Below are 16,417 nucleotides of genomic sequence, written 5' to 3'. Positions count from 1 at the left end.
AAGACTATTTTTCGTGTTATGTTTTTACGTTTGTGTCAATAGCTTATATTCATACATCTCTTTTTATTGATATTTCATAAAAACATCAATAGAGAATTTCAGATCACTATTATATTGAGAGATTTACGTGAAGAAAAAAAACCATATCATTTCCCGTTTATTATAAACATTTAAATGACGCACTACTTAAATATTTTTTTTACGAAACATGACTTCATACTTAGAAGTTTGTTAAAACTTGTGTAGCCGTGACTGAAATCGAATACTGGATGTCATACAGATAATGGGTTCATCAGATGTTCCGTGGTTGTCGTCTGTTTATGTGGTTTATAAGTGTTTTTTGTTTCCCGTTTTTATATAAATTAGACTGTTGGTTTTTGCCGCTTGAATGGTTTAACACTAGACATATTTTGGGCTCTTTATAGCTTCCTGTTGGGTATCAGACAAGGCTCCGTGTTGAATATCGTACCTCAACATCTAATGTCTTATTTTTATTAATTATTATGAATGGAGAGATGTCTCATTGACACTCATACCACATCTTCTTATATTTATTGATAAATCATTTGCAACCTGACTAATATCGAATTCATCACGGAAAGCTGATACAGCACAATTACCATCTTTTGTATTGCATCAATAATGTACCTGTTTTTATTTCTGCAAAGAGTAAGTAGATACAAGATATATACCATTTAATGATGAGGACGAAATCAATCTGGCAACATAGTTGTTTCTTACTGGGTCTGATACTTCTGTATACTTGTACATTGCACCTTCATAGGCAGATGATGGTCCTGTTGCAGAAGACGGAGTACCTCCCTAAATTAAACCATACACAGTGGACTCAATTTATTCCTGTTAAATTCCATTATTCGTGGATTTCATTGATTCAGGTAAACTAGGAAATGTAATGTTCAACAAATGACGAATTTTCTATAGGTTTGTATGCAGACCTAGACAAAACCACGAAACTTAATATCCACAAACATGCAAGTTATCCTTAATTCGGGAAAATTGGTACCCACGAAAATAAAGGAATCCACATGATATAAAACTATCATGGTTTAAATAATCTTTTAATAATATTACTTTGTAAATGCTTTAAAAATATTGTGACAGTTGCATAAGAGGAACACCTTTCGAACATCAGATTTATTTACACTGGATATGACGGGTTTCGATCTTAAGGGTGTAAACCTTAGTTCAGGGAGATAACTCTTTAAATCAGTTATGCGTTTGTAAAAGTCAAGTATCATCAATGTTTTTTAAGCATTTACCTGAAACAGATTGGAAATAATCTATGTAACCTAGAAGCTTAGAATATATTTTTGAAAATGGTTGACACAAACCTACTGATGATTTTAAGAGTTATTTCCCTTAACCAAGTTCTAACTCCTTAAATATGAAAGAAAGGGTGATTCAGGGGTTTATTAAGTACAAAATCATCAAAACCACATGATTGCATTCTAACTATAAACTGGAATTATGACCTTTTGCATATGTTCATTCTTCATAACAATACATAGAAAGTGTTGGTTAAATGATTAATTATGCAACATCGAATTTATTTATAATAACAATTCAAAGAAGTGTTTCAAATTGATGATCTATTTGCAAACTGGTTGATAAGATGAAATACTACCTTTTAGAAACTGCTAAATATGACATGTTCATAATAATTAAAATTACTTACAGAATTAGGAGTCCAATCAAAATCGTCATTTGTAGCTTCAACCAAAAAGCATGAAGCACCAATCTCAAATGAACATGTTTTGCTGCCACCTGCATATGGGGATAGAGAAAAATGAAAAAAAACTATATAATCGCCTGATGTGAATCAAAACTATATAATCGTCTGATGTAAAACAAAACTATCGTTTTTTGGATGTAACACATCTTATGATTGCCCGTGAGTTTGTTTTTTTGTTTATCAGCTCAATTCTGTCGTGTGATTGTGACGACAACAACGGTTTTTCCTGATTTTCTCCTTAAAAATTGAATCAGTTTAAATTAAGTATATCATAAAGATGAGTGTTATATTTATCTGTGTATTTGAAATAAAAACTAAAAAAAAATTATTCACTTTTAATTAAACAGGTACTCGACATTTTTGGATTTTTTTTTTTAAAATAACAGTAATTTATGCAACATCAACATGATAAAAAGCAGATTTGATATAAAAAAAGGATACTTTTTTATATTGTAAATTGCCAAAAGGAACTGAAATCGTACAACATGACTTTGAAATTGTATTTTTAACTATGGCACCCATTTTTGTATGCTGTTAATCAATTCTCTCCCAACAACAATTTGTGAAAGTTGAACATTTGATTGCTTTCCCAGTTATGAATAGATAAATAGTGTATACTAATCCAAGTCTAATCAAACGTAAAATGCTACATAAGTCTGTTCTTAGATTTTCAAATCTAGGTCAACAATCGAATGCACTTATAATGTACTCTAAATCTGGTATTATAGTTAACATGTTTAACACCGACGCAATTTTGGGCCTGTCCCAAGTCAGGAGCATCTGACCTTTATTAGTCTTGTGTGATCTATAATTTTAGTTTCATTTGTATAATTCTGAGTTTAGTATGACGTCCATTGTCACTGAACTAATATACATCTACGGGTGCGAGAGTTTTGCGTAACATTGTTGACCCATTGGTGGCCTTGGGCTGTTGTCTGCTCTATGATCGAGTTGTTGTCTTTTTGACACATTCCCCATTTCCTTTCTCAATTTTAAGCTTGTTCTTAGATTTTTTAGTCCAGAAAGCCATATGTAGATTAAGCCTTTGATGAATTCCATAATTTAACATTCCTAAATGGTTGAGTATTTCTTAATTGGTAATGATTTTGCTTGACTCAATCTTTGAGGTTCTGAACTTCAAAGATCTCACTTCAACGTAGATCATCAGAAGCTGTACAAATATAGTCAAATAACATCAACAAACATACCTGTTGGCTTGGATGAAGTTGTAGTCGGCTTGGTTGTAGTTAGAACAACTGTGTATGGATTTCATAAAAAAAATTAACTACATTATAAAACATAACAATATAACGTTACATCTGCTATAAATGGTGACGTATTATAATGATGTTGTAGTATTTAATTGGGTGTTTTTTTCTTCAAAAGTTAGTAGGAAAAGTCCCGCGTGCAGAAGATTCCTTATACGATTTATTTACGGACCACAGAGGGTTTGTAAAATATGTAGGAGATGCGTCCTTCGGCGACTGCATATTATTGGCAATAGAAACTACCACTCGCTCGTTACTGTGACAAAATTTAACTAAGGAGCATTTATGAAATAAGTTAGATCTGGTCGTGCGTAGTTGAGAACCTGTGCCTCAAATTCTTCAGAAACAGCTGTAGGTTCTTCAAAAGTAATGACATAGATCCTTACATGTCCTTATTTTGTGTTACAGACTTATCTTGGAATACCAGATATTGACATTGTTGAAACGTTATCTAAATGCTTTATACATTTCAACAAATTCCGTCACTTGCAGGAATTTTGAGGTCTGATCAAGAAATATGCAAATGTCATCTCAACTTCAGGTTAATGTGTGCACTTTTTAAAGTTATTCTTGTTCTGAACGTGTTTGACTTTTTGTTTTAAGAGTAAAGAGTAAACATCTTACCACAATTCCCTGGAGTAAGTGAAATGTCATCGATTGCGATATCGCTTGAAAAGTCAGATCCACGAACAGCTTCAATGGAAATCTAAAATGAATTTCAATTTATTATGGTTTACAGACACTAAATATTCGAACTATCAATTTGCCTGATTTTGTTTTTTTTCCATTTAGTGCAGAAGATACAATGTTAGTTTACAAACTTAGAACTAGAGATTTTATAAATACTTCTATTTTCTAGACAAGGAGGTGCTCTTTTTTGAAATTTCTTTTTGTATAAAATCTTTCTACATTTTCTGTTGCACAAAACTTAAAAAATAAAATCACAAAAATACTGAACTCTGAGGAAAATTAAATCGGAAATCCCCTAATCACATGGCAAAATCAAATGACCAAAAACATCAAAAACATATGTACGACAGCTGTCATATTACTGACTTGGTACAGGCTTTTCAAATGCAGAAATGGCGAATTGAACTTGGTTTTATAGCAATAAACCTCTCACTTTGTACGACAGTCTCATCAAGACTCGTTTTAAAACTTAAAGAGTTTAACGTACATTTTTGTTCCAATTTTTGATATTACACACATTTAATTACATTTACTATTGAGTTAAATTTATTTTCATGAAATAACTTTCTTTGTATCATTTCAAATTCTTTAATTTATTTGTATGCACAGTGAGATGTTTATTGAGACAGTTTTGTTTCCTAGATACTATTCGACTTCATTAACAACTTAAACCAATTAATAATGTTAAATTATATATAAGTTTATATATAAGTTAAGAATATACGTTTTTTTCAAATACAAAACAAAAATCTATATCGGGACAAGTGCGACAATAAAACGAGTGCTCTGCTTGTTTTAATTATTTCTTAAAAAAGTTAGTGCATTGCATTTTAGGACAATGAAAATCAAAAGTATATTATTGTGTTATGACTTTAAAGTTAACATATATTTTATTTAAAATCACAAATACTTCAAATACTTATGTTTTATGATTTGAAAATCAATTTTATATCATGACATAATTTTAGAAAAAATAGAGTCACTGGCAAGGGTAATAATTTATAAAAACATAAAATTAAGGGAAATAAATATATTTGAAGTAGTAAGCACTTCGGTGTTGACATGAATATTGATTATATGGTCATTTAAAAAAAAAAAAATCCTGTTTACAAAATTTTGAACATTAAAAAAACTAAAGATTTGAGTATTTGGCACACTTTTTTTTGGAATTGTGGGTCCTTAGTGCTCTTCAACTTTATACCTTTTTCGGCTTTTCAACTGTTTTAATATTAGCGTCCTAAATTATAATCCTGGTGCCATTGATAACTGTTTTGGTACTTTTTACAGCAATTTTGAATACGTGAGATAAAACAGATAAAGTACTCATGTTTGTTTATACCATATGAGAAATCAAGCACCTTCTCAAATGTGTACATAGAATACTTTATACCTCCTTCATGTGCGGCAACATTTCTAAAAGGCCTCGCAATGTTATAAAAATTTAAAAAAAGGTATGCATCAATCAGCAATGTAAAAAATATACATTTTAGAACGTTGAACGAAATTTTTGAGTTAAAACAAATAAACTCATCATAGATACAGTGATTCAAATTGTACATATACGCCAGACGCGCGTTTCGTCTACAAAAGACTCATTTGTGACGCTCGAATAAAAAATGTTTAAAAGGCCAAATAAAGAATGAATTGTTGAAGAGCATCGAAGACCGAAAACTCCTAAACTTTTTGCGAAATAAAGCTAGAGTAATCTATTCCTTAGGTAAAAAAACCCTGAGTATTTAAAAAATATGAAGTTTTGCTCACAGTTAATTTATAATTATGAAAATATCAATTATAACTCAAGTCAAAAGACTACTGCTGACCTTACGACCATTCGTATCCGGTACGTCGACTTCTCCTTTTATCCAATCATTGCCCTGCTGCCCAGATCGTCTCCATATTCTAGACTTTCCTATATTTTGTCCCTCAATGTATATATTTAATGCACCCATATTAGTTCCCTTCATGTGATACCAGAATGTCATACAGTGGTCGACACCTACAAATTACAAGTGCATCAGACCAATTGAATTACCACGAATATATCCTTCCAGCAATTGATAATAATTGCAAGGTTAAGAATGTGTTGATTGTACTATGGTTGGAGACAATGGTTTATAATGTGTTTAATTTAGATGGAGAATTGAACTGAATAGTACCGTATGTCAACCGAATTGTTTTGTCATACAGAGTAGCCAAAGAAAAATGAATACTATGAAAAAGATTAGATTTGAGTTGTTTATCATTAATGAAAATGTAAGATGTTTTTATCAAAATAAAGTAGCTTCGTTACACCCTTTTTCAGGTAAGGGTAAGGATGTTTGGTGCCAACTAGTTTAGCCAAGGCACATTCTGGTTGTGCCTATACATTATTTTGTACAATTTCAAGGCTGTTAATTTATTCACGTTTTATTCTATGGATTTATACATGTCATTTCATGGCATTTTTTGACCATTATGGAATATGGTTATCGCTGATCGTTTTAGTCACCGCAAGATCTTTAAAAATGAGTAACACCTATATTATAAAGCAAGTTATAAAAATCGTAGTCACTTCCAGTAAATTGTTTAATATATTTTTATAATTGTCATTGTGCTTAGTTTCTTCTGTTAACGAAACAAGAGCACGACTAATGCTTTCAATTCGTTTGTTGTGTTTGAACATTTGATTTTACAATATGATAAAGGATTTTCTTATATGTAGTTTGGTATTTTAGCGATTTTACTTTTTGCTAGTCTTTAAAATTGTGATTAACTGTGCGTTCTGTTGTATGGCGTTAATTTCGCTGTTTGATAACAAATAAAATGTGGTATGATTGAAAATGAGAGAACTGTATACAAAAGACCAAATAACACAAAGATTATTAAGTATAGGTCTCCGTTCAAAGTTCAAACGTATAGTCAGCTCTCAAGGGCCCCAACGAAAACAAAAAGTGAAAAAGTTCAAAGCAGAAAACTAACGGCCTATTCGTGTACAGAAAGCAAAGGAAAACAATAGGGTTACACAGCCATTTTTTTTATGTTAAGGATCAATAAGTTGTGTACATTGAACAAAATCTCCGTTAAAACAAGGATGTGATATCTCATTTGAAATAACCTTTCTACAGGTACAACAAAACATAGAAACCAAATATTCATACCTATTGACGAATCTAATAAAGTTTTTAAGCAATAAGTATAAATATGAATTTAAGGCAGAAAAAGCCCACTTCCGGGTGCAGGATATTGTTGCTGCGTTGAAGACCATTCGACGACCTTAGGATGTTTTCAACAAAAATGGTCTAGCAGACAAAACAAAGGCGATCAAACACTTCGTAGAAAACAAAAAAATGTAAAAACACGGATGCAAAAAAACAAAACAAAAAAAAAACAAAAAAATTTGGAGGTCAAACGCATATGTAGGTTAAATAATTGTGTATACTTATAGTAGAAGCGTCTAAATGCAGGAAGATGTCGAATCCATTACCCTCCAGAAAACCAGAAATGTACACTATTTTTATTTTCGAATTGTTTGCCACAAGTTAGTGTGACCTTCTGGCAGGTTTCTTGTAGGAGTGTAGTGCATAATACTATAGTGAGGAAACTCTGTAAAAGTTACAGGAACGGTTTAATCACGTTTTAAGGAAAAGGAATTATTCAGCGGCTCATTGATCAAAATAAGTGTTTGTCAAACTGCTAAATATCCAACGATATACAAAGTGTGTGAAGGAAGTGTTTTTTCTTATACTTTTCTTGACGGGTTAAATTTAGTACTTTTTATGAAAATTAAATGAACCAAATTAATTTTAGTCATGTTTGGTACTATAAAAAGAACTGTTTTGTTTAATCTTACCAGGTAATTGTAGATTAGTTAACATCACAGCTTTATCACCATCCTGTCTGTTTGATCCTGACGCCTCAATATAAACATACTGGTATCCTCTGTAAGCACTATCAGGTCCCGTACCGCTTGACGGTGTCTGTTTCTGTTAACAAAACCAATTATAAAATATTTCAAAACAGGTTATAATTTGGATCCAAAACACTGCATTTCTGGAAGTTTTCGTGATATAAATACCCATTCTAATTGATTTCTTGTTTGATGCTCTCCAGCTATCATTCCATTTTTTTTGTATGCCCCACTTACGATAGTAGAGGGTCATTATGTTTTCTGGTCTGTGCATCAGTCTGTTCGTGAATCCGTTCATCCATTCGTTCTTTCGTTCGAACGTTAGTTCGTCCTCCGTCTGTCCCGTTTTAGTGTAAAGTTTTTGGTCAAGGAAGTTTTTGATAAAGTTGAGGTCCGAAACTTGAAACTTAGTACACATGTTCTACGGTCAACTGGACAAAGAAAATGATGGTGCGAGTGGGGCATCCGTGTACTGAGGACACATTTTTGTTATTCTATTAAATTTGTCATTACACTAATACAAACCAGGACATATTTCAGATTAAACAATATACACTACGTAAATACTACACTCTGCTTCAAACCAGCTCTTCTCTTTAACTGTCATTGACAACACATTTGTTACGTTTAAGATACATTATTTGAAACTAGATGTGACACGAATGGCCCCGTCCCAAAATGTGAAAAATCTGCAATTTGAATAACACATGTGGACACCAACATGATGGTAGTCTCGCATATAAAAAATCTGGAGGCTATAGAAGAAAAGTCTGTATAACTATGATTTAAGTCCAAAGCCCGTAATTTTGGCAAATATATATATTCGTATAATGGTTTGTTACGGAATGACGGAATGACGGAATTACGGAATTTCGGAATTTCGGACAAGGGTGAAACTATATGGCACCGACTTCTTCGTTGCGGGGCCATAAAAATCCCAAATCGCAGTGGAACCAACGCTGTTCTCCTTTTCGTGTCTACTTGTAACACCACGTTTACAAATAAAGATGATATTCTCTCAGAAAATATTTTCAAAGTTAGGTAACCATGTTAAACGCATCTACCAGATCTAGTTGGCAATAGCAAATATAGTTATGCTTTTCGCAGTTCTCTTACATATAAAAATTGACAATGAGGGTCTGTTGAGAACAGAAAAGAACAAACAGGATGATTTGGGTAAGTGATCTTTACTTACATTTTGATATTCCCAATTCAGCTGGTTGTTTGCCTGATTCTCAAAAATGCACCTTTCCCCATATTCAAATGAACACTCAATTACTGAAAAAGCTACAATTTCAATTGTTATTGTTACAAATAACATTGGCATTATGTGACATCACAGATTATTATTCATTCTTGGGTAAATTCAAATTTTCGGACCATATTATTAAAGCATGTATGTTTAAGACCAGATTCGTGTTGCTCAGTCGTTAGTGTTATGTGTATTGGCTTTTTTTATTTGTTTTTGGTGTTATCTGTTGACCTCGACTGATGATATTTAAAAGTTTTATTTGTGCCTTCCGCCTTTTGTTTCGTAGATACAATACGACCCTAAAATATCCATACACAGTTTTCAATAATTTTTAAACAAATCATATACTGAAAAACAATAGACCAAACAAAATGGATTCATTCCACATCTTCCGATATCACTTATTAAAGCCGGAACAATGTTTTTGGCAGTATACCACTCTTTAAGTGAGTTGGAACATGAATCCTCATTTAATATAACATACTTATTAGCTAGAAAATCTCAGTTTTCCCCTGATATACCTTGGTCACATGTGTGTGTAAGTCACATTAATTGTAAACATACTCACCAGTAAGCACATCACAGTTTGTCCCGGATATACCTTGGTTACACGTACATGTATAGCCATGGGTACCCTGAGGACTATTGCACTTTCCATATACACAAGGGCTATGGACACATCCTAAGAAAATTTATAGTAAACTTTTAATGTATATAAAGGGAAACAACTAAAACGTATCATTTTACACATCTTTTCGTAAATAAAAAAAAAACATTTTTAGATGGAACAACTAGTAAAAACATGTGGTTAAACTTTTAAATTGAAACTGAATTGATAAAAAACTCCATATGATAAAAAAAATATCAGTAAAGCATTTTCCATAGGCAATTGTGACAAGTTCGCCCTCAAGGCAATTCAATATTTGATATGTCCGTCGACATGCATATACGAAATATTTAAATGACAACAACATGTGACTGTGGTCGTACCTGCTCAGTTTAATAGAAACACTGAGCAATATTATATATGTTTAACCTACGATGTACTAGTAAAAAACTTAACAATATACAGATATACAAATCACCCTTCCCTTGACGTATTATTATAGTTCCATGTAAATCCAATGTACTTGGCGATAAAACAGCACATACCCATGTTATGCTTTGCTTCGAGCCAAATAGCCATATAGTATTTTATTGATCTACAATTCAAATTATTGAAGTAACTATGATGCAAATAAACTACTCTGTTATGCTGAGAAAAACGGTGGGAGTGATATGCCTACTATTTCTATTCAAACGTCGATTCGGAAAAATACAAGGACAATAAAAGACGAAGCTGAAGGACAATACAAAAAAAGTTTTCCCGATAAAAGAAAACTTAAATAAATCCTTAAGTTTCATTTTTAATGCTCACTAGTTAATATACATTTTCGACATAAAAAAAAAATGCTTGTACCAAATCAGGAACATTCTCAAAAACACTATTTTCAATAAAAATGAAATGTGGTTAATAAATAATTTATTGTGCAGCCTTTAAGTAAACCTTCATCGAAATTTAAAAAAAGAGACTTTTGACGCACAAAGCCTAAAATCGAAACGGCTCTGCAAGTTGGAGAGACATTTAAAAAATCATTATTTTAAGGTAATTACAAACCTGTTCCAATCGATTGAACTTTAATGGAGAATCCTGTTGCAGCCGGTTTTGTTGAAAATGTGTTACTGTCAAATATTATCATCATAGCATTGCTCAGCTCATCTAGTGTACTATCCCATATCTCTTCATCCGCAACAAAGTTTGTACCACATTTCCTGTTTTTTAAACAAATAACCAATGATGAAAAAAAATGTGTTGCAACACACTAGATTTGAAAACTGCTACTTTTTCATATTGGCCTTTATAATTTTTTTGTATAACAAACAAAGCCAACAGGGCCTTTTCTGCATAAACAAATGCTTAAGGAAATGCCTGTATACAGTCAGAAATATGAAGTTATTATCCATTCGTTTGGTGTGTTTCAGCTTTTGATTTTACCATTTGATCAGAACTTTCAGTTTTGAATTTTCCTTGGAGTTTAGTATTTTTGTGACTTGACTTTTTTTTGCATGCTTATGAATTCACCCAGGAGTAACAAGCCTACAGAAATGTCTCATTGCTTCGTTGATGATAACAGATCTGTTATATAAGCATTTAGATTTATTTGCGTTTCTGTGTCCAGTATGTTCTCCTATGTATTTGTATTGTAGTCCTGAAATGTTGTGTTGGCATTTTAATGTAATTTTTTTATATTTGAGTGTGTATTCACATTATTATAAGACGTGTCACGATATTTTTCTATATCAAATTCATGTATTGAATTACGATGTTATGTTTTTAATCTCGTCGGATTTTGTCTAATGCTTAGCTCGTTTATGTGTGTATCACATTTTGTAGTGGGGCTGCTTAGTACCTAAATTGGACAAAATCATGCAAAAGGTGATACAAACAAGGGATTTTGCATAGACGTTAATTAGGATGTACTCTATCATATTAGAGGGGTAGCCAACATGAAATTGATTTTTTTCACGGCGGCCATCTTGAATTCAAAATTGACATCATTTTGCTCAATCGTGGAGATTGAAAAACTGTCCTAATAATTTTCAACGCTATATATGTCATGAAAACTATTTGAAATACAATAAAATGATATGAAAATATGTCAAACAGACAACAATTGTAATAAAAATTCACCACTTCCGGTTTGGGTCGAAAAAGTTCTTACACTCGAGTGAAATAATAGTGGTATATATATACGATAAGAAAATGTCTGTTTGATATATCGGTAATTATGTTAGACATGCTGGAGGATTGATCAGTGTAATAATCTACGAAATTTTCCGATGCATTCCTTTTTAACAGCTACATGAGCACAATGTTGTACAGGTCAAGCCAGCTTTGTAACACTTACATCTACAAGAACAAGTTTTCTTGTAGCCACATTTGTGTAACTCCTGGCAAGAGGCAGCGTTCTCCTTAACCCATCCCCAAACACTAGGACTAGGTAGATGTTGATCATGTGTCACTGCCTGCCATACATTGCCACATTGGAATGTAGCTCGTTTGATATGCTCAATCAGTGCAGCTCTAGTGGGTGGAATGGTGTCATACTGTCTTTGTTTGGGTGCAAACAGTTTAATTCTGGATTCGTTCATGTCAAATGTTGTTGTAGTTCTGTCGTACATAACCACAACAAATGCCTCTATCAACTCCATATCAGCGTTACTGACCAATACAGGTTTCTTACTGAATCATCCAGAAACCTAGGTTACATCATTAAATATTTCCCATGCCGATATTTTCCCCTTTCCATGAAAAGCGGAGACCGTGTCGCATCCAGTAAAGGCAAAGCTTCTGATTTCGGAATAAGAGCATGATTAATTTCGTTAATCGGAAGCCATCTCAGGTCTTTTCCCTTTCCAAAGAAAACCCACATTTTTTCTAATTGAAGTGTTTTGAAAAGAGACACCACAAAAACCACTACATCAGTGTCTGAGTTGATTATTAGTGAAGACTTACACCCTTTTTCAGCTGCACTTTTGAAATGAACAAATATTCTTGTGTCTGCTTCTTCGTGATTACACGGACTGAGATAATCATGGTCATCATCAAAATTTTCCTCCTTGATCCAGCACCACTCGCTTTACGTGTTTGTGCTTTTAGACTGTTTTCTATGTTAATATCATAAATAACATCTACTCTTGCATGTTTTAAAGTAAGATGGATAATGTACGGCTAAATCACATCTTTTGCGTATTCATCAAAAGTGTATGTTCCACGCGGTGGTCTTGAATTGACCAAAGCCGCACCATCAACACTTACCATGTCTGTCTGAGGTTCTTCTCTTGGTAAATCTCCCTTAGCTTCTATGATTTCCATTAGCTGTGACTTGACGCTAATATTGATGTTGTGTCGTTATTCTCCTCTTATATTTTATGCGTTTCTTCCAGTTTTAGTAACCCGGATTTTTCTATCGATTTCTGAGTTTTGAACAGTGGTATACTATTGTTGCCTTTATTTATGATAGTTATCAAAGGTACCAGAATTATGATTAAATACGCCAGACGCGTGTTTCGTCTACAGAGGACTCATCAGTGAAGCTCATGCAGATTAAAACAGTTTTAAAGCTGAACAAGTATGAAGTTGAAGAGCATTGAGGATCCAAAATTTTAAAAAGCCAAATACGGCTTAGGTTATCTATTCATGGGATAAGAAAATCCTCAGATCTTCGAAAAATTTAAAGTTATGAAATATTTCTAAGTGTTCTTTACAGAAAAAAAGTACCGCATTTATAATCCTCAAATTTCTAGTAAACACTTTTGCTTTTCCCAATTTATAGATAATGATCAATGTAAGAGAAACCATGATAGATGGTCTGTCACTGCGAAAGCCTCAGTCACACCTTACCGGATAGCACGAACGGACGACTAACGGATGAAAATAAAAGTTGTCCGTTGACAAAAGTGTTATCCGTTGTGACCCCGTTGATGTACTGACCAACTTAAATGGACGCGTAACGAATGCATAACGGACACACACACTGGATATGCAACGTCCGAGAAACGCAAACGTACCAGACAGAACGGATGTCGAACGTACATCCAACGGATACCTAACGGAAGCGTACCGGATAAAACGGATGAACAATATATACGGAAAAATCAAAGGCGACAACATTAATACATGTAAATCTCTTAAATATTCAAAATGTTTCAACTGGTTTTGGTTTGTTCTTCAAAATGCCACCAAAGGGCAGTGTCTGACCTGAATAAGAGCTGCTTGATTGTGAAGACGTGCCCTTACTCTAAGATCGATTATGAATAATACGAGTTCATGAACCTTATAATATCTAATTGGCAATTTCTGACGCGAAATTTTCAATTGGCATTTATCTGTTTCAGATCCGTTCATCATCCGTTTTATCCGTTGTAGGTCCAGTAGAAGTCCGTTTCACATTCGTTCAACATCCGTTTTATTCGTAAGACGTCCGTTAGAAGTCCGTTTCACATTCGTTCAACATCCGTTTTATTCGTAAGACGTCCGTTAGAAGTCCGTCAGTGAATTTATCTGCCAGACCTATAACAGATTATTAACGGACACGTTACGGATACGAAACGGAAACGAAACGGACGAATACCGTACAAAACGGACGCCTACCGGAAGTTCAACTGACATTTCATCCGTTAGACGTCCGTTGAAATTTTCGAAAATACTAAAAATTGTCCAACGGACAGAACGGATTGAAAAAAGTGATCCGTTAGGCATCCGTTCGAGCTCTCCGTTAAGGTGTGACTGAGGCTTAACAGATGAGTACTTAACGTTTACCAAATAATCATGAATATAAGCTGACAATATAAAAAAAATGTGGTGCGTTTGCCGATGAGACAACTGTCCATAAGAGATAAAAACGACACAGACATTAACACCTTTAGGTCACCGTACGGCCTTCAACAATGAGCAAAGCCCATACCGCATAGTCAGCTATAAAAGGCCCCGATAAGACAATGTAAAACAAATCAAACGAGAAAACTAACGGCTCTATTTATATAAAAAAAAAATGAAGGAAAAACAAATATGTAACGCATAAACAAACGACAACCACTGAATTACAGGCTCATGACTTTGGACAGGCACATACATACATAATCTGGCGGGGTTAAACATGACAAGCCCACTCTACAGACATAGAATATAATTGACATATTTTGACAATAACAGAGACATTTATTCAAACAAATCGAAGAGATCGAAATGTTGTACAAAATAATAAACTCAGATTAGAAACAATTTAATAAAATCACTTAGGGTTTTTTCTGTCCTAATGAATGATGTATTTATTCCAACTAACAATAGACACTTTTTGGCCATTCTGTCCAAATCAAAAACGCCTATAATCCAATTCCCAATACATTATGTACTCATTTTGGGGCTTTCTATCCTAATAAAATAAATTTAAACTCCAACTAGCAATACCCACTTCGGATCATTCTCTTCAAATAAACATATTTACACTACATCCAACAAAACTTTGGGCCTGTTTGTCCTTATGAATTATATCAAAATGCTAAATTATAATCCTGGTACCTTTGATAACTATTAATACCACTGGGTCGATGCCACTGCTAGTGGACGTTTCGTCCCCGAGTGTATCACCAGCCCAGTAGTCAACACTTCGGTGTTGACATGAATATCCATAATGTGGTCATTTTTATAAATTTCCTGTTTACAATTTTTCGAAAAACTAAGGATTTTCTTACCCCAGGCATAGATTACCGTAGTCGTATTTAGCACAACTTTTTGGAATTTCGGATCCTCAATGCTCTTCAATTTTGTACTTGTTTGGTTTTAAAAGTATTTTGATTTGAGCGTCACTGATGAGTTTTATGTAGACGAAACGCGTGCTGGTGTACTAAATTATAATCCTGGTATCTTTGATAACCAATCAACAATACTCAGTTTGAAGCTTTCAGTCCCAATAAATCATATATCTATACTCCAACCAAAAAAAAAAACAAACAATGAGCACATTTCTGAGAGTACTCGAAGTTGCTGACAGCTAGTTTAAAGCAGATACCAATTAATGAAAAAAATCATATATCTAAGAATTAAATATCCATCAGTACAAACAACACAAAGTATCAAGTGGATTTAGTGTAAAGACGTCATTTTCAGTCAGATAAAAACATGATCTTGTTCGATGCTAAACTATGAGAATCGACAGTTTGTAGTACCGAGAAAGTACATATCTGTAAATAGTTATCAAATGTATTGACAACAAAATCAATATTGACTAAATAAAAAACAATATTCAAAGAATTGAATACAGTGTCACGAGTGTTGAAAACTCACTTTGGACCATTCTGTCCTATTAAATTATATCTATACTCAAACCAATGATACTCACTTTGGGCCTTTCTGTCCTAATAAATTATATCTATACTCCAACCAATGATTGCAAGCAGCATCAGCAGATATATCCATGTACTGTACTGAAGCTCGAACTATACTATTGGAAGTTCCCTGAAAGTAATGTAAAATATACACAACCTGGAAAGCTTCCATGGTTATTTTAAATTAACGGATTATGGTTTAATGGAACTTCCTTGATAAAACTAAGTTGTAAATATATCAAATGAAGTACAGGCATATACCTGTTTGAAATCAAACAATATAAATTGTACTATTTATCTTTTCAGAGATAAAACTGACAAAAGTGGCAAAATGGCTCCTTTTCCTCAGTTTATGTGGTCCATACACGTTTAATTGAAAATGAGATGTTTTGTATTTAGACACTACTTATTGGAACACCAGTTCTATATTTGGTTGTAAGTAACACCTAGTGATTTCATCAGATGACAATTCTTACCTTGATTAACCAGGTACATTCTAGTCCTGTTGGGTAGTTAGCTGGATAGTTTGGTGATTCAATGAATCGTTCCTCTCCTGCACCAAGACTGATAACACCACCACACGTGTCTATACAACAGGAAGATCAAAGAAGCCAGTTTATTTTTTTTTTAACTTTCAAATA

At 33.3% G+C, this 16,417-nt stretch overlaps 1 protein-coding gene across 1 annotated transcript in view; it reads right to left on the bottom strand.

Moving 5' to 3' along the window:
* LOC134689727 (MAM and LDL-receptor class A domain-containing protein 1-like) overlaps positions 1-16,417 on the bottom strand; it is a 56,109-nt gene that overhangs the window by 15,068 nt on the left and 24,624 nt on the right. Inside the window, exons 12-22 of the mRNA XM_063549693.1 lie at positions 16,253-16,362; positions 15,791-15,906; positions 10,507-10,661; positions 9,418-9,531; positions 8,793-8,884; positions 7,541-7,673; positions 5,532-5,707; positions 3,646-3,727; positions 2,962-3,009; positions 1,697-1,785; positions 693-822 (exon numbers count right to left, since the gene is read on the bottom strand). Of these exons, the coding sequence (XP_063405763.1) occupies positions 693-822; positions 1,697-1,785; positions 2,962-3,009; positions 3,646-3,727; positions 5,532-5,707; positions 7,541-7,673; positions 8,793-8,884; positions 9,418-9,531; positions 10,507-10,661; positions 15,791-15,906; positions 16,253-16,362 (1,245 nt within the window). The remainder of the gene's footprint in view (positions 1-692; positions 823-1,696; positions 1,786-2,961; positions 3,010-3,645; positions 3,728-5,531; positions 5,708-7,540; positions 7,674-8,792; positions 8,885-9,417; positions 9,532-10,506; positions 10,662-15,790; positions 15,907-16,252; positions 16,363-16,417) is intronic.

Source organism: Mytilus trossulus, chromosome 11 (assembly GCF_036588685.1).
Source record: "Mytilus trossulus isolate FHL-02 chromosome 11, PNRI_Mtr1.1.1.hap1, whole genome shotgun sequence".
NCBI classification, from domain to species: domain Eukaryota; kingdom Metazoa; phylum Mollusca; class Bivalvia; order Mytilida; family Mytilidae; genus Mytilus; species Mytilus trossulus.
The sequence above is the reverse complement of the archived record's forward strand: the minus strand, read 5'-3'. Positions and strand labels throughout refer to the sequence as shown.